Source organism: Carassius auratus, chromosome 31, assembly GCF_003368295.1.
Source record: "Carassius auratus strain Wakin chromosome 31, ASM336829v1, whole genome shotgun sequence".
NCBI lineage: Eukaryota > Metazoa > Chordata > Actinopteri > Cypriniformes > Cyprinidae > Carassius > Carassius auratus.
The window spans coordinates 22447386-22464784 of record NC_039273.1 but is presented as its reverse complement, the minus strand read 5'-3'; the positions used below and the strand labels follow the sequence as shown (position 1 = coordinate 22464784).

The 17399-nt window shown below is 37.2% G+C and overlaps 1 protein-coding gene across 2 annotated transcripts in view; it reads left to right on the top strand.

The window, feature by feature from the left end:
- Nucleotides 1-17399, top strand: part of LOC113050873 (kalirin) — an 82516-nt gene continuing 65117 nt past the window's right edge. Inside the window, exons 1-4 of one of the 2 annotated variants that reach the window (XM_026214284.1) lie at nt 1-705; nt 11786-11878; nt 12557-12671; nt 13872-14064. In XM_026214284.1, coding sequence (XP_026070069.1) covers nt 636-705; nt 11786-11878; nt 12557-12671; nt 13872-14064 — 471 coding nt within the window. In that variant the 5' untranslated portion in view covers nt 1-635. The remainder of the gene's footprint in view (nt 706-11785; nt 11879-12556; nt 12672-13871; nt 14065-17399) is intronic. The other variant, XM_026214285.1, reaches the window with a different exon arrangement.

Sequence of the window (17399 nt, the reverse complement as noted above, 5' to 3'; positions counted from 1 at the left end):
ATGATTGGGGTTCTCCGGCCTCTTGAAAAATACACACACCCCATTATCAGGAAGCGCTTGAGCGCATCAGGAGGACAGATTGGTCCAGTTCTCCAGGCTGCACCACAAAGAACCTCTTTCGCGCTAGAACGATTGTATATACCTCTAACAGTCGTTGCATCAGCTGCATGTTTCATTTGTAGTGGAGCTAGCCCATCGTTGGAGGCAATTTACGGTTCTCTCGGTCAGTGTATAGGGGAGCGCTGCCATTATATCCATTGGGTTGTGCGAGACATCGAAAGGATGGAGGAATATACTAATACCGGTGGAGGAAGAACGGATGAATAAGGGATTGTATGAGATCTCTATTAACATTGCATTTGCTGTTTTCACGGCTCTGTCTATCGGGGTTCCCCCAGCAGTTGTCTTGCAGAGGCGGGTAGGCTTTAAACAATAGCGCCCCGAGGAGCGCTGGATACAGTATCGCTGAGCGCAGATCCTCGGGCATCATCATCATCATCACCATTCACTACTACGAGCGTTCACCAATGGAGACGGCCACGCGCTCTAGTGTTCCTCACACATAGATCACAAAGATCCGTAGGTGTAAAATCCGACCATAATCATAATCCTCATCCGTGGAAACATATCCTGCAATGATGAATTCTGCCGAGGCGGCTGAGGAGGGACCGAACGATCCAGATACGGAGCAGTTTTTCAAAACAGGTAGCTAGTCTTGTTATATGCTTTTGTTACATGAGTTTATTTGACTCGCTAGGTGCATCTATCCGCACATGCACTTAGAGGTTGCATTACTGAGTTCCACAGCATTAGAAGCTGTCGGATGTGTCCGATTATGTCCGAACGGCATAATTTAGCGGGCTGGATGTGCATCACACCCTTCTCATAGGCTATTTTATACACTATGAGATGCATATGTGTGATAAAACTGCCATATTCCTCAAAAGCCCTTGTGTGATGTTCATATGTGCTTTAGCTCGTTCAACGCCCTTACATTGTATGTCTGGGTATGTCTGTGCACAGGAGCAAAGAATCCCCCTGTAAATAGGATGCTTCCTCACCTGTCACTTTTTCCTCACACCTTCAACACCTTCTCTAATTACGTTACTATCACCTCTGGACGCGCCAGGGATCGCGCGGCGCGGCGCGGCGAGCGCGGGAGTGGCTCAGCCTTTTGTCGGTCGTGACATTGATTCATGTTTCTGAGCCTGAAGCCTGTTGATTCACACTAACAGCAGATAGTCTTAGTGCTCTACTTCTTTTACAGGAGAAACAGAAAAGCTTTTTAATGTCACAACAGGCAGCGTGGAGATGCAAGAAGGGCATCTACTTTTCTGCATCTAACCAAGCCCTGCTCATGTCCACCCTGACACCACCACCAGCTGTGGTTCAGTGATTTTATTCCCTTTTATTTACTTGAGATTCACCAGTGCATGAGCTGTGATCCTTAAAATTGTCCCACTTCTAGTTTGCCTGGTAACATAAGCCAATAATGCCCATGTACTCTATGTATATTCCCTATGTAAAGCTCTGTGTGCTTCTGTGTCGGAATGTGAACATGCATCTGTGCGTGTGTATGCATGATATGGCATGCACTCACTGTGTTTTGTGAATAAATGTATATTATGTGTCATTTGCATCTGTCCAGGTAAAGTGCATCTGGTGTTTGTTTACATGTGAACACCATACACTGTATCAGTGTATCTTGTTAGTACTTAACTCATTTTACAATTTATTTGATTATGACATGAACAGAGATGGCTGAACATGGTCATCATATGTATGCATGGCTTAAAGTCTTGCTTTTGAGCATTCCCATCATTGTTGTTTAGAGGTAAAAAAGATACAGTAATTTTAACCCATATCCACATTTGTGACAACATGCCCCAGTAGTGGGTCGAATTACATGAGCAAAGTTGTCACATTGTGAATCTGCCATTTTAACATATCAGCACATTTAAACTGTAAAAAAGAAAAAAGTTCACATTTAATGCAACAACAAAAATGAAATATGTAACAACAAAAATATCAAAAGTTTTACTATTGTTCTCTTCAGCAGATACTGTAATAGATCAATTGTATACAATTACAGCACTTGAAACACATGACATCTTGCTCCAGCCTCAGATTTACTGAAAATGCCTTTGTTGTAAAAAGAACACATTGTAACCATTTTAATGTTGGCGTTTTTTTTTTTTACCTTCATTACCTGCACACATTCATGTGGGTGACTATTGCATTAATGCACTGTGGATTTTGAACAATATGTTTAATAGCAACATACAAAACCACTGCTACAAACAGGCGTTTGTGTAATAGGACTTTTGACTATGATTTCTGTATTCATATAGCCTGATGAGTGTCAGTCCATCTCTCTGATTAGTCAGATAGCAGGAGGTGTGTGCACAGGTCAGATTCTGAGAGTCTGGGTCCTGCAATCTCTGACACGTCCTTCCCACACCACCTGCGCTGTTATCCAACATATTCACAGTGTAATAGTGCCTGTATTTCTGCTTTCTTCATCGGATTAGCATGATCACGCTGGGTGGAATAATCATGTGCACAGGATTGGACGTCTGGGAATCAGGCTGTCCCTTGTCCGCAAGGATGTCCGACACTGAGAGAGGGCAGCAGAGACAGACACCGCTGTGCCAGTGTGGGTGATCACAATCTCTGTGTGGGGAAGAACTTCTCATTCATTCAGAGCATCCCTGCAGACACTCATCTGGGGTCTTGTTTGAGGTGTAAGAGGGAGGCAGAATGTAACAGCTTGAATGTTGGTTTATAAACATTAATCACCTCAATAACTCTTACATGAGTCCAAAGATAGATAGATAGATAAATAGATAGATAGATAGATAGATAGATAGATAGATAGATAGATAGATAGATAGATAGATAGATAGATTGATTGATTGATAGATATGATACCATTTGAACATAATGCACAAAACATACAGCTATTTGGAATTATGTACGTCAGCAAATAAGTTGAGTTATTTCAAAGTAATTGAATATAGTAAACGCTCACAGTAACTGGGGTTGACAGAGAGCTGGCCTAAAAACCGAGAAGGGTCCCTTGTGTATCTGGAATGATTTTAAGCTTCTTAGTTTGTGGGTTTCTTTTGCTTAGATTATGGCCAAAATGTTACGGTTGTCTGAAATGTGTTAATTTCTCTCTTCTGATAATATTAACCAATGAACTCATAGTCAGAATTTATTTAGAAAGTCTAATGTCAGGACGTAAGAGTACACATACATGTGTAGTGTGTGTGTGAGGAAGCTCTTTATCTCAGTGTTTTTGTTATAGGCATTGATTTCTAATCTTTTAAATGGCGTTTAAACGGAGTTTCTCATTTAAGTATTTTGACATTTAAAGGTTGAGATTGGCTAGAGAATGGATGTGTGTTGATTGTTGTGACATGATTTCTTAGATGAATATACAATCATCAATATGACATTACGAAATATGTGAAACGTTGTCACACTATTTTCTAAAGAAAATGAGTGGTGCTTGCATGTGCAAAATGATCCTGTGATGCAGAGGTGTTTGGGGTCATTGTAAGGGATTTTTTTCTAAAAGGGTTGCTTACTGGGCTCAGTCAAAAGTGTCCATCCCCAATCCCTTTTATATTTGGGTCTCTAAATATAGACCAGGTTCCTCAAACAGTTAAAGTCTTTGGGATTTGTTTTTTTGTCTGCTAAGTGAACATTGTAAGTCTGTAATGCCCATTAATAATGACATGCCTATATGTTGCTGAATAAGTGACCTTAGTAAGTGAGTAATTGGAAAAATGTTCAGAGTCCTGTCTTTTGGAGTGAAAATCCAGGATGTTTTGCTTGTAACTGTGTTCTATGGAGACAAATTGTCAAGGTTGTGGCCAGTCAACCAGAAAAAACCCTTGCGAACTTTTTATGCAGCTTCCTTTGCATGTGTCATCACACATCAAACTAGAAAGTGTGTCTCCACTTCCAAAAGTGCAATAGTACACAAATATGAAAATTAGTGGCAATAAGGTTTCATCCTCGGGAAATCTGTTGGAACTTGATAATGACATGACCTTAGGGGTCATATCACATTGTTTTGATTTGTGAAGTTCATCTTCCAAACAGAAAAAGAAACTGAAAAACTGCAGGAAAATGAGCCGCACAGTAAAGTGTTATTAGTTACGGGTGTAATAGGATAGGAGGCACACAAGTAGCAAAAGAGCTTGCTGCTTACTGAACATATTTTGCTAAGCATTGATATTGAAAAGTGTTATCTTCAGCAACTAGACCACAATGTGAAAGTGCTACCTGTGTTATTATGATTTACTGTAATCCCTGAACATATGGATTTTACAAGATGCAAGAGTTACTCTCTACACCCCGTTCCACAAAGAAGTGCTTAAAATTTGAAAGTCTGTCTTCATAGAGGCAAACACTTCATCCTCGGCAGGCCATCTCTCCTGAATGAGGGCCAGAGGGGTTGCTGTAGCAACTGTTGCCAAGATTCCTGCTCAGGACGGGAGTTCTCTGAGCAGAATAGGTACATTCAGTGATTGTGTTGGCCAGGAGACAGTGGAATCAATTTCAGAAATGTATTTTTGGATTATATCCATTAGGGGCAACTCAGTTGCCACTTTTTCATTACGATACTTTTACTTCCTATCATTTGTCAGCAATGCAATCATTTCTAGAAAATCTTTATAGGGCTTTAATGTGACTTGTTTAAATAAATGTAATATTAAAGGGATAGTTCACCCAAAACTTTAGCTACTGTCATAATTTACGTCATGTGTGCTTCACATGCTAAAACAAACAAACGTTTCAACTTCCACGTTCACCGTTTGTGATGTGCTCTTTGTATGTGTGTCGATCATTGTTTAGATGTAAATAAAAGCCTGAATGAAATCTCTTCATATAAAAAAAAGCAATTGGATCTGCTCACAAGACTTGGTTTAATCTCACTTAATTCATTTAGATTTGGTTTATGAGGCCTTTTTTCTAAGGTTCTTCTACAGTACACTAAAAGATTACAGATGTTTTTTTAAGAAAGAAGATTTTGGTTAATACTCTGCTAATATATTTCTGCATCGAAAATGTTCAGTTCAGGTGGCTCAACTAAAGGGTTCATTGTTGGGTAAGTTCTCTAAAAAGATAATTGATTATTAGCAACTGATTACTTCTTCAACAGTGTAGTTAGATTACTGTACTCTCTCTAAAAAGTATTGCATTATAATTATTACTAATTACTTTAAAAATCCCGTCAACCTTGACCAGTTAAATAATGCAAGGATAGACATTAAACTACTCTTTTAATTCTTTCCAATGAATAATGTAAAATTGCATCAATTATTCTTGAACTCAACCAACTATTTAGATGGAGAAGCCAAGGTTACAATGAAAACATAACATTAGATGTTAAATTTCAATGTTTAATTCAATACTGTTTTATATCAAATTGTTCTATAGTCAGACGTCATCAGAAGTAACTGTAATTAAATTACAAAAAAATAAGTGTAATTAAGGGAAAGTATTTAATTATTTGTGATGCATTACACCCAACACTGCCAATGTTAATCAATATTCAGTTCACATAATTTAAGTAAACCAACTAAACACATTTTCAATGCAACAAGTCACCATACAGTTTTGAGTATTGACCTCCAAAAATCTGTTACAGTTTGTCCTGTTCCTTCAGTGAAGGGACTGAAACCTTAGGCTTTATTCAAATATCTAAATTTGCTTTTAGAAAGATTAAGTTTTTTAGGTTAGAAACCACATGAGGGTGAGTAAATGATGACAAAAAAATGGAAAAATACGAAATGGAACTTGAATTTACATTGTGCTAAAAAAAAAGCCAATCCCATGGGACTTCATTTCAGATGTCCACCACATGTCATTGTTGTATATCTATGTAATATTTCAAAGCCATCTGCCTATTAGAAGATGTAATCAGACGTTAGCAGACTGTCTGATTACATTACACATTTCTGCTTTAAATCGCATGCTTTAGCCAGAGTGTGATTTACACAATGTTGTAGAGATCATTTTTAAATTTGTCTGAATATGCAATTCATCTTAAATATATTTTAGGTTCTTAATTTGTTCTGATCACCCACCAATTTTTTATTTTATATAAATTTATTTTTTTGTAGATGATTTTCATTTATTTGATTGTTATTTGGTTAAACGTCTTGCAGTCCATTTGTGGTGGGTATTTCAAAGCACAAAGTAAACCTTCTGAAAATAGCCCCCATGCCCGATTCAAATCTACATTCCCCTTAATAGCCAGGCACCTATAACATTAGTTGACGTGAGATCACAGGCCAGTGTTTTTTGGACTAGGACCAATTCTGATCTCACAGCTTAGACTTACACAATAGTTCATACTAACACCAAACCTCAGCCAACCATTGTTTTCTGACTTTCCAGGACTGTATGGGCCATAATCATAGCTTACTGGCCCTGTCAATGTTCTTGCTGTCCTTGGCAGGAGTCGGTCCTGAGGGCCATTTGGGAACTTTTTAGGATGAGTATTATTTAGTTATTACAGAGAGCAGGCTGTTTCCTGGTACTTCTATGAGCTTTGTCTTACTGTTTATGTGGATACACCCTGATCCTGTAACATGGGAAGTTCAGAACCCTTTCATCAGGTTGCATTATGGGCAACAGTGGGATTCTTTTGTGATGTTCAGTGAATTTACATACAAAGTTAGTCCACATTGCATACAGTGTCAAACCTTTACAATATGTTTCTCAGATGAAGCATACATGTTGAAGATCTCATAAAACATGCTGAAAATAGTGCATGGCATCCTTGTGAAATGTAGGGGTGGGTGACATAACCAAAATCTAATTTCACAATATGAGTAATTTTATTTCACGATAACAGTATATATCACAATATAGATATTTTTTCTTTACAGATGGTCTTTAAGATTTTTTAAAAAATGATATCGTAGAAATTAAATCATTTTTGTCAACAAATGTCAATATCACAAAAAATGAATAGCCTACTAGCCTGAAAAAATAAACACAACTACAGTAGAACAAATAAATAAGAAATGCTACATAGATTGTATAAAAACACTGCATATTTTCATGCAACGAGGCAATAGAGTCCAAAATCTTTAGCAAATTTCTACTGGTTAATCTTGTATACGGGTATAGATACAGCACTTTGTATGCAGTGGATAATCTCATGACATCTCAGTGATGCCCGTGTCCTTTCATCTGACATCTTAGAGGTTACAAATCTATCTGCTGTATTTACAACGCTTGCAACGGTCCCTGGTTCTGCTGGCTAAAGCCCAGTACAGCATTTTATTTTTATTTTTTTTGAGCATTTTATATGAACACTTTGTTTTTATTTTGTGGAAAGTAATGATACTGTATCAAATATTGTAGGAATACATAATGCATGTTTTGCATGTGTTTTGGTGCTTTCAAGTTTAATTTAGAAGCAACATGGTTAATCAGGTTTTGTAATAACCTGCGTCCCATTTTGAATAGTTACATTATAAACTACTAGTATTTTGCTGATGATGGAAAAGTACTGTTGCATACTATTTATTGCATGTGCATGTAAGCATTAGCATCTAGCTAAATTTGTTTTGAAATTTTAAATCTGCTTTTTAGAAATGAAACTGAAAAGTTGAAGGAAAGCAAGGAATTGCAATGCAGCAAAACAAAAATAAATAAATAAATAAAGGACTGAATACCACTGATTACAGCTCAGTACTGATTATAGTTTATTGTTATTATGCTTATTAAACCCTAATGTTGTTAGCTTAGCAATATTACAGTCAACTGAGTAGAAACTACTTTGCCATTTGCGTGATGTATGGCATTGCTACCTATGCAGAGCATTACAAATCAGTCACTCAAGCTCCATCTCAGCTTGGATGCCGCTGTAGAAAGCAGCCTCACAGTAGGCAGTGAGGCAGATCAGTAGGTTTTGGAATGGAGCCTCTTTTGTTGTGCAAGAGCTTGTGGGCAATACTAGGCCCAAAACATTCACATATGCATACTTTATATATAATAGATATCCAAAGATATTACGTAATCTGAGCACATTTGATGTTAATGTATAAAATAACTAAATTTGCTTTATAGTAGTATGTGAACCGATTAGAGATGCAGCGTTACAGAATTTTTCTTTCTTTCTTTTTATATATAATTAAGTAGCAAGGTGTTATTCATGTGGGACTGCGAATTAATTATGTGATTATTTTTTTGTCGAGACCTTGTAAAACACATCTTTTCAGATACCTAAATAAGATAACAAGCAGTATTTTTGCAATGAAAAAATATAATTTATTTGACTCTAGGAGTGAAAATTTAAAAATGCAATTATTCCGTATTACATTAAAAAAATGTAGGGTGAAAAACATTGATAACATACTTGTATGAGAAACATAATTTGGTTTGCTGAAGTGTATTCAATCTGGATTGGTTGATACTGACATTCTATATTAGTGGTATTAGTCCACCCAAAAATGAATTCTGTTATCTTTTCTCAATTTCATGTTATTCCAAACCTTACTTTCTTCTGTATTTCAAATGTACTGATCTGTGAACTGGATTAATAAACTCACTGAACTGTTCTTCATGTTCTGAATACAAAGCTATCGTATGGTTTTAGAAGACTTAGAATATAGAGCATCAGTTGCATGGACCACCTTTTCTTTCTTTCGCTAAGTGGTCTAAATGTATTTATATGTATGTATATTGTCTGTTGAAGGCGTCGGACCATAAAATGTTCATCCAGTATATCCCTCGGTCTGAGGGCTATGATAGGCTGTCCTACATGCCTGTCAATGTATTTATTTGCATACCTCTGTGCAGCCTTGCAATATATATATATTTGAAAGAAAACAGTTATTTTAAATTGTCATTATAGAATTGTTTTTATTTTTAATAAAATAAATGCATCCTGGGTGACCAAAAGAGACTTTTTTCAAAAACATAACAAAAAATGTTATCTGCACCAAACCTTTGAGCTGTTGTGCAAATACTTTTTTTTTTTTTTTTTTTTTGAGAGAGAGAGAGAGAGAGAGAGAGAGAGAGAGCTTTGGAGAACTCACTTAGACCAGAGTTGTAAATTGGAAATGACCGTGTCCTTGTATATATGCGAGAGAGAGAGAGAGAGAGAGATTGTGAAATAGCATCCGTCCTCTAGCAGGGGCTGGGAAAAGGAAGTTCTCACAGTAAATTTAACATGCCATGTTCAGCATCAAATTCTTCCACTCAGGTTTAATAGTTTATGTAGTCTGGAGAGAGACTAGCAAGAGAGATAAAATGCAGACATAAGTGGTGTAAAGGCCTTTTTAGAACTCATACAGACTGAACAGATGTCCTGCACAGTTGTGGATGTGTGTGTCTGTGTATGCAAGTGCATTTGGCGCATCTGTGAGCATGCAGCTTGTGTGTATATACTGTATGTGTTTCTGCTGTCTATGTGTTTTTAAGTGTGATTGAACTTCTCCCCACCGGCTGTCCCAGTTCCCAGCTGTCGGCTATGGGATAACAGAGCAGGCAGATTACACCACTAATGAATCTAAATAGAAGGAGATGTGCCAACAGCTGGGCTTCCCTGCCCCCTGCTCGACCTACTAAGGCTTACTACTCTATTTTCAACGAATCCAGTATTACGCTTAATACTGTTATCTGTCATTCATTGTTTACAGAATGCATGTGTCCCCTTTGATCCTTATACAAAACTTAGAAAGCAGCAATGCTGGTAGCATGCCCCCAAAAACCTGTGTATATATATTTACCATGAACAGAACTGTTGTTCCAGTGTATTTCTGAGATGTTGTAGTTCATGCAATGTTTAAACCAAAATGTAATATATTATCTATAAAAAAAACAGTGCCTACGCTAATTAGCCCACCTTGTTGACAAGGTCTATTAACCCAAATTCTTTCAACTATTGTCTGGTTGAGCCACACATGATTACAAAAGAAGCCAATCTGCTAACAAGAACTGTGATGTAGGGAGGAAAGATTAGGATTTAGCTTTTGATGAGACCGTCCCAAGTCCTAGTCTGCTTTTATCAAATCCAATTCTTCAACTTTTTACCATAACATATCAGCTTTGAGATTTTTTTTATTTTTTTTTTTAATAAAAGTAAAGTAGTTAATAGACATGGACTATAATTGAAATTGGAAGAGTCTGTTGTTATTGGTCTACCACATACAGCGTGTGTCAGCAACTATATTCCTATTGACATAGTTCATTATTTGTATTGCTCAATAAAAAAAAAAAAAACATTTATTATTTATCATACTTACAGTTTGTGATTCAGTGGAGCTAACTGGTCCAAATAAACTGGGTTCTGAGGCATCATTCAACAGCAAGTGTTTTGTGAATCCTGCATTGAAATCATAAAGATTAGAGAAGCAGTCGTCAGTAAAATGACGGGAAAACAAAAAAAATATTGTGATTTTACTGCTGTGAATTTTAACTACTGATTCATTCACTGCAGCTTCATCTTTTGAAAGTGAAAATGAAATGAATTTACTTTCACAGTCTAGTACACAGCGTCTTCTCGACATAATGTGAACCACATGAATAAGCTGGAGTGTTTGAGGGTGGGGTCAAGTTATTCACAGCTGGCCAATGTAGAACATATGGGCATTATACAAATGTGTTACCCAGTGATGTGTAGCCGTCACGGAAGCGGGATTCAAATTACTAACAACTCGTTTAGACTGTTCAGAGTCGATTCTTTCTTTTCGGAGACAATAACTTAATGTATTATTGGAAATGTCATAATTGGGGCACCTTAATGAGTTAAATAAACATACACTGAATATCTTGTTATTACTGTGTACTGTTTTATAATGTGTTCACTTAGTGTAAATAGCATCAACTCTATTTGCACCTGCTTTAAAAGAAACCATGTGTGTGTGTGTGTGTGTGTGTGGAGACCTGATGTAATAACTTAAAGGAATAGTTCACCCAAAATGTTGAATGAAATGTCATGTAATTTTAAAGCTGAATGTTTTATTTTATTTTCATAGAGCACAAATATTAGGTATTTAGCAGAATGTTCATGCTGCTCTGTACCATATAATTAAAGTGAATGGTGACCAGGTGTCAAGCTAAAAAATAATTAAAAGAAACAAATGCTGTAGTATTAGTTGTAATCACACAATTTAAAGTCATTGAATTTCTATAACAGCTTATTGTCAGGAAAAGTCAATGCTCACATCAGTATAACTTCAAATATGGTACATCATTGTTAACATCCAGAATGATGTCAAACTTTTTTTTTTTCTGGTCTCAGCTGTATCATGAATACCACATCTGAATATGTGCATACTAAAATTGCTGAAATTAAATATAAGAACTGTGATGGAGAACTGTGTAATTATCCTGTTTTTCACACAAAATGAATATGTGGCTTCAAACTTTTTGGAATACAGTGCAGAGGACAACCTTTGTGGTACTTTAACTTTATGGTTGCTATTTTTACATTTTTAGAGCTTAACAGTCCTTTTCACCATTCACTTTTATTGTATTGAAAAGAGCAGCAAGAACATGATCTTTAGCATCTCTTTTTGCAATAAACAGAAGAATTTAAATCATATGGGTTTAGCTGAAAGGACATGAGGTTGAATGATGAACTTTTCCTTTGAGAATCATTTGAAAAACACTTCTTAGTTCTTTATTAATCTTCTGAAAATTTGAGCAGGCATGTTTCCTTCTTTGTCTATGGTGTTTACAGCCCTGAGTCTGTATATAACTTTGATATCTCTCTCTTTCTTTCTCTCTTTTCTCTTTCTGCTCTCAGTTCCATCTTTCTCATCAGGATCTCTTAGGAATGATGGAATCAACGCGGCTGATGTTTTAACAGTTTTAAGAGAGAAGGTTGCCTTTGTCTCAGGTGGGAAATGTATAATTGCATTGTAAACACATACACACACACACATTAAAGGTGCTGTAGGGAACTTTTGTAAAAAAATTTTTTTTTACATATTTATTAAACCTGTCATTATGTCCTGACAGTAGAATATGAGACAGATAATCTGTGAAAAAAATCAAGCTCCTCTGGCTCCTCCCAGTGGTCCTATTGCCATTTGCAGAAACTCCATCGCTCCCGGTAAAAAATAACCAATCAGAGCTGCGGCCCGTAACTTTGTTTGTGTTCAAAATGTAGAAAAATGTATATAATAAGCGAGAACACCATGAATCCATTTTCCAAACCGTGTTTTTAGCTTGTCCTGAATCACTAGGGTGCACCTATAATAAGTGTTTATATTCGGACTATTTTAGATTGCTTCGGGGATACCGCGGCGGAGTAACCCAGTACCTTTGTAATTCTTCATAGACATAAACAGAGAGAAGTAGTTCCGGCTACAACGTTCTTCCGCAAGACGCAAGCAGTTCTGTTTATTAACCACTAGAGCGTCAAAAGTTCCCTACCGCAGCTTTAATTCACTGTGGAACTGCTTTATCTCAGCATGCACACACGCCACATAGGCTCATGGGTATCACCATATTTAGGGCCATTCAAATGCTTTGAGTAGTAAAATTTGTAATAAAACTGTCCTTTTCTTTTCAGGAGGAAGAGACAAGAGAGGAGGACCTATCCTTACATTCCCTGCCCGAAGTAATCATGACAGAATAAAGCAAGAAGACTTAAGGAAACTGGTGACCTACCTCTCTACTGTGCCCAGGTTATAAATTAGCATTCTAACCTAAATTTAAGGTCATAATAAAATGAAGTGAGATTATATTTTAATTGAAATTCAGTAACTTTGCAACACTGAAAAGACTGAACTTGCAGGAAACCTTCGGCCCCATTGGATACCTTCATAGGGCCAAATGCATGGACCTTACATGCTTTAAATGCAAATTAGCTGGTGCTTCCGCCTCCCTTTTCAGAAGAGGTTTGAGCTTCTAGATCTCATGCTCAACAAATTCAAGTGGTCATCTTCACTTTGCTTTCATATGCAGTTTTTCACTACCACATTCCTATTAACGATCATACTGGTAGCATGTGAAAGCAGCCTCAGTGAAAACAGGCAGAAACAATGGTAGTATTTCAGAAAGGCAAATGTGAAAACTAAATATGAAGCAGATGCTTTGCTCTGCGCACAAAGCGTTGGTATCGATCCCTCTTTCAGAAGCAATCTTTGCACAACTCCAGTGCTGAACTGACCCTAGTTGTGAAGCAGTCCGGCATAAAATGATTAGCACAAACAAATAGGACTTTTTCTGTAGTTTTTTTATCGGGACATTTCCTTTGAAATTTAACCACTGTGTCTTCAGCGGTCTATGGGGATTCCTATGTTGGTAGGGGAATCCTAACACACAACACTTTTAATGCCTCTGTGGCGCTGACATTGTATCTACAGCAGCTACAGCAAGAGAACAGTAATGGCAGACCGCTGCTTCTCACTCAGGCTGGTGTCTTTGCTAATAGGGCAGAGAGCATCACAAATCTGACTTTTCCGTAAGATGACGTGTACGTAGGAAGAAACCAGAAGGCTGGTTGTTTTCACACACTGCGGACACTCAACTGTTTTCAAACACCTTCAAACACCTGTCTTCAAATTGATTTTGCATAATAGGTCACCTTTAAAATTGCTTACATCACCTCTACAATTTATTATTATATAACTGCAAAAATTTCAGACAAAAGGTAGGACATGGATACATTTAAACCATTTGATTAGAGCATGTACTTGATCTTTAGAGCATTCTGATGCAATGTGATGCAACTTTAAAAATAAGTAGCTTAACTGATGCATAACTATGCAAGTTAAAGCAATTGTTTAAAAGATACTGTATGCACAGATTTTATTAATATTTTCTTGGATGGCTTTCAGTTGTTGGTCGTCCTCTAACTTTCTCAATCTCTTTATCCTGTGCAGTGAGGATGTCAGTAAACGAGGGTTTACAGTGATCGTAGATATGCGCGGCTCTAAGTGGGATCTAATCAAGCCATTGCTGAAGACGCTACAGGAGTCATTTCCAGCTGAGATCTGCGTCGCTCTCATTATCAAACCAGATAACTTCTGGCAGAAGCAGAAGACCAATTTTGGCAGTGCCAAGTTTACATTTGAGGTATAAGAATAGAATTTTGTCTTTTAAGGAAGCCATAGAAAACAGATTTTATCAAAATATGTTAAAGGGATAGTTAACCCAAAAATCGAAATTATGTAATTAATAACTCACCCTCATGTTGTTCCAAACCCGTGAGACCTCCGTTTATCTTCGGAACACAGTTTAAGATATTTTAGATTTAGTCCAAGAGCTCTCAGTCCCTCCATTGAAAATGTGTGTACAGTATACTGTCCATGTCCAGAAAGGTAAGAAAAACATCATCAAAGTAGTCCATGTGACATCAGAGGGTCAGTTAGAATTTTCTGAAGCATCGAAAATACATTTGGGTCCAAAAATAGCAAAAACTACGAGTTTATTCAGCTATGTCTTCTCTTCGGTGTCGGTTGTGAGAGAGTTCAAAACAAAGCAGTTTGTCATATCCGGTTTGCGAACGAATCATTCGATGTAACCGGATCTTTTTGAACCAGTTCACCAAATTCAAACTGAATCGTTTTAAACGGTTCGCGTCTCCAATATGCATTTATCCACAAATGACTTAAAGGGGGGGTGAAATGCTTTTTCATGCATACTGAGTTTTTTACACTGTTAAAGAGTTGTATTCCCATGCTAAACATGGACAAAGTTTCAAAAATTAAGTTGTACGTTTGAACAAAAATACTCCTTCCGGTTTGTCACAAGTTTCGGAAAGTATTTTTTTCTGTGTGACGTTAGATGGAGCGGAATTTCCTTATATGGGTGCTAAGGGCACTTCTGCCGGAGTGCAGAAAAGAAGTGTGTTTTTGGTTGCCAGGGCAAGACAACCCTGCAAAGATTACCAAAAAAAAAACTGCATTAAGGGACCAGTGGATGGAGTTTATTTTTAAAGAGCATCAACAGAGTTGTGCAAGTGTTTTTGTTTGTTCCCTGCATTTCAAAGATGCTTGTTTTACAAACAAGGCCCAGTTTGACGACGGATTTGCACAGCGATTATTTCTTAAGTACAATGCAGTCCCAAGGAAAAAGGGTCACGATCGTGTGTTGGAACCGCATGCGGTGAGTAAAACTGCTTCAAATATCTCTGTGTTGTTAACTTAGCTATCGCCGCGTAAGCACATCAAGTAAACAACATGCGATGTTGTCATCAAACTGCACTTTCCACATGTACAGCTTAAAAAAAAATAAAATAAAATAAAGACGACATAAAGTGGAACTTTTCCAAAACCGCTAAGCAAATATATACAGTTTCAGTACATACCACATCGAGACGTCGTTGCTGATGCTGCTCTTGTTAAATTTCAGCCTCTGGATCTGATTCTGGATCATAAATATACGCGGAATCTGACTGTTAACCATGGTTTGTTTTGGATGTTTTTTTCCTCACGGTAATGTCACAGCTTCCAAACGCTCTCAACGCAAAAGCCTACTGGCGCTCATGATTCTTTAGCTCCGCCCACATGTCACGCCTCCAGCTGGTCGTGTTTTTCCGGGAAAAATCGGTACAGACTATCTTTCTCTTATGAATATAATAAAACTAAAGACTTTTTGGAGTTATGAAGGATGCAGTACTACTCTATAGGTACTCAAAATTAACAGGATATTGAGTGAAAACAAGCATTTCACCCCCCCTTTAAGCTGTTAACTTTTTTAATGTGGCTGACACTCCCTCTGAGTTAAAACAAACCAATATCCCGGCGTAATTCATTTACTCAAACAGTACACTGACTGAACTGCTGTGAAGAGAGAACTGAAGATGAACACCTAGCTGAGCCAGATAACGAACGAAACATTGACTTGTTCTCGAGTCAAGAACCGTTTCTGTCAGATGTGTCTGATTCGTGAACCGAGGAGCTGATGACACTGCGCATGTGTGATTCAGCGTGAAGCAGACCGACACACAGAGCGTCTGAACTGAACTGATTCTTTTGATGATTGATTCTGAACTGATTCTGTGCTAGTGTTATGAGCGCGGGTAAACCGAAGGCTTGACTCAAGGGCAATCATCGCCAATGACGCCATTACGTCGAGCGCAAAAGAACTGGTGGACCGTTTTCTTCAACCGGTTTATTGAATCGAACTGTCCGAAAGAACTACTGGTGACCGAAAACCAATGCAACCGGTTCTTGACTAGTGAACAAGTCAATGTTTCATTCATTATCTGGCTCGGTGTTCATCTTCAGTTCTCTCTTCACAGCAGTTCAGTCAGTGTACTGTTTGAGTAAATGAATTACGCCGGGATATTGGTTTGTTTGAACTCAGAGGGAGTGTCAGCCACATTAAAAAAGTTAACAGCTTAAGTCATTTGTGGATTAATGCGTATTGGAGACGTGAACCGTTTAAAACGATTCAGTTCGATTTGGTGAAATGGTTCAAAAAGATCCGGTTACATCGAATTATTTGTTCGCGAACCGGAAAAACTGCTTTGTTTTGAATTCTCTCACAACAGACACAGAAGAGAAGACATAGCTGAATAAAGTCATAGTTTTTGCTATTTTTGGACCAAAATGTATTTTCAATGCTTCAAAAAATTCTAACTGACCCTCTGATGTCACATGGACTACTTTGATGATGTTTTTCTTACCTTTCTGGACATGGACAGTATACCGTACACATAGTTTCAATGGAGGGACTGAGAGCTCTCTGACTAATTCTAAAATATCTTAAACTGTGTCCAGAAGATAGACGGAGGTCTTACTGGTTTGCAACGACATGAGGTTGAGTTATTAATGACATAATTTAGATTTTTGGGTGAACTATCCCTTTAATATTCGAAAGCTTACAAAAATTAAATGATTTGCCAATACAGTTCAGTGTGTTTGTTTGTGCCAAAATATTTGTTTTACATATTTTTCCTTTTTTTTTTTTTTTTTTTTTTTTTTTTGTCTTCAGAGTCACATTCTAATGTGCTGATTTGGTGCCCAAGTAACATTTCCTATTATTATAGAAATAAAAAATGCTTAATGTTTTTTAAGTTGTTTGATATTTATATATATTCAAAATTATTTTATGAATAGAAAGTTCTTTGCTCGATCAGTTTAATGTATCATTGCTGAATAAAAGTTTTAATTACACTGAACAAAATTATAAATGCAACTAAGACTTTTTCTATGTACACAAAAGGCCTATTTCTGTCAAATATTGTTCACAAATCTGTCTAAATCTGTGTTAGTGAGCACTTCTCCTTTGCAGAAATAATCCAGCCACCTCACAGGTGTGGCATATCAGGATGCTGATTAGACAGCATGATTATTGCACAGGTGTGCCTTAGGCTTGCCACAATAAAAGGCCACTCTATAATCTGCAGTTTTACTGTATTGGGGGTCCTAAAAACCAGTCCGTTTCTGGTGTAACTACCATTT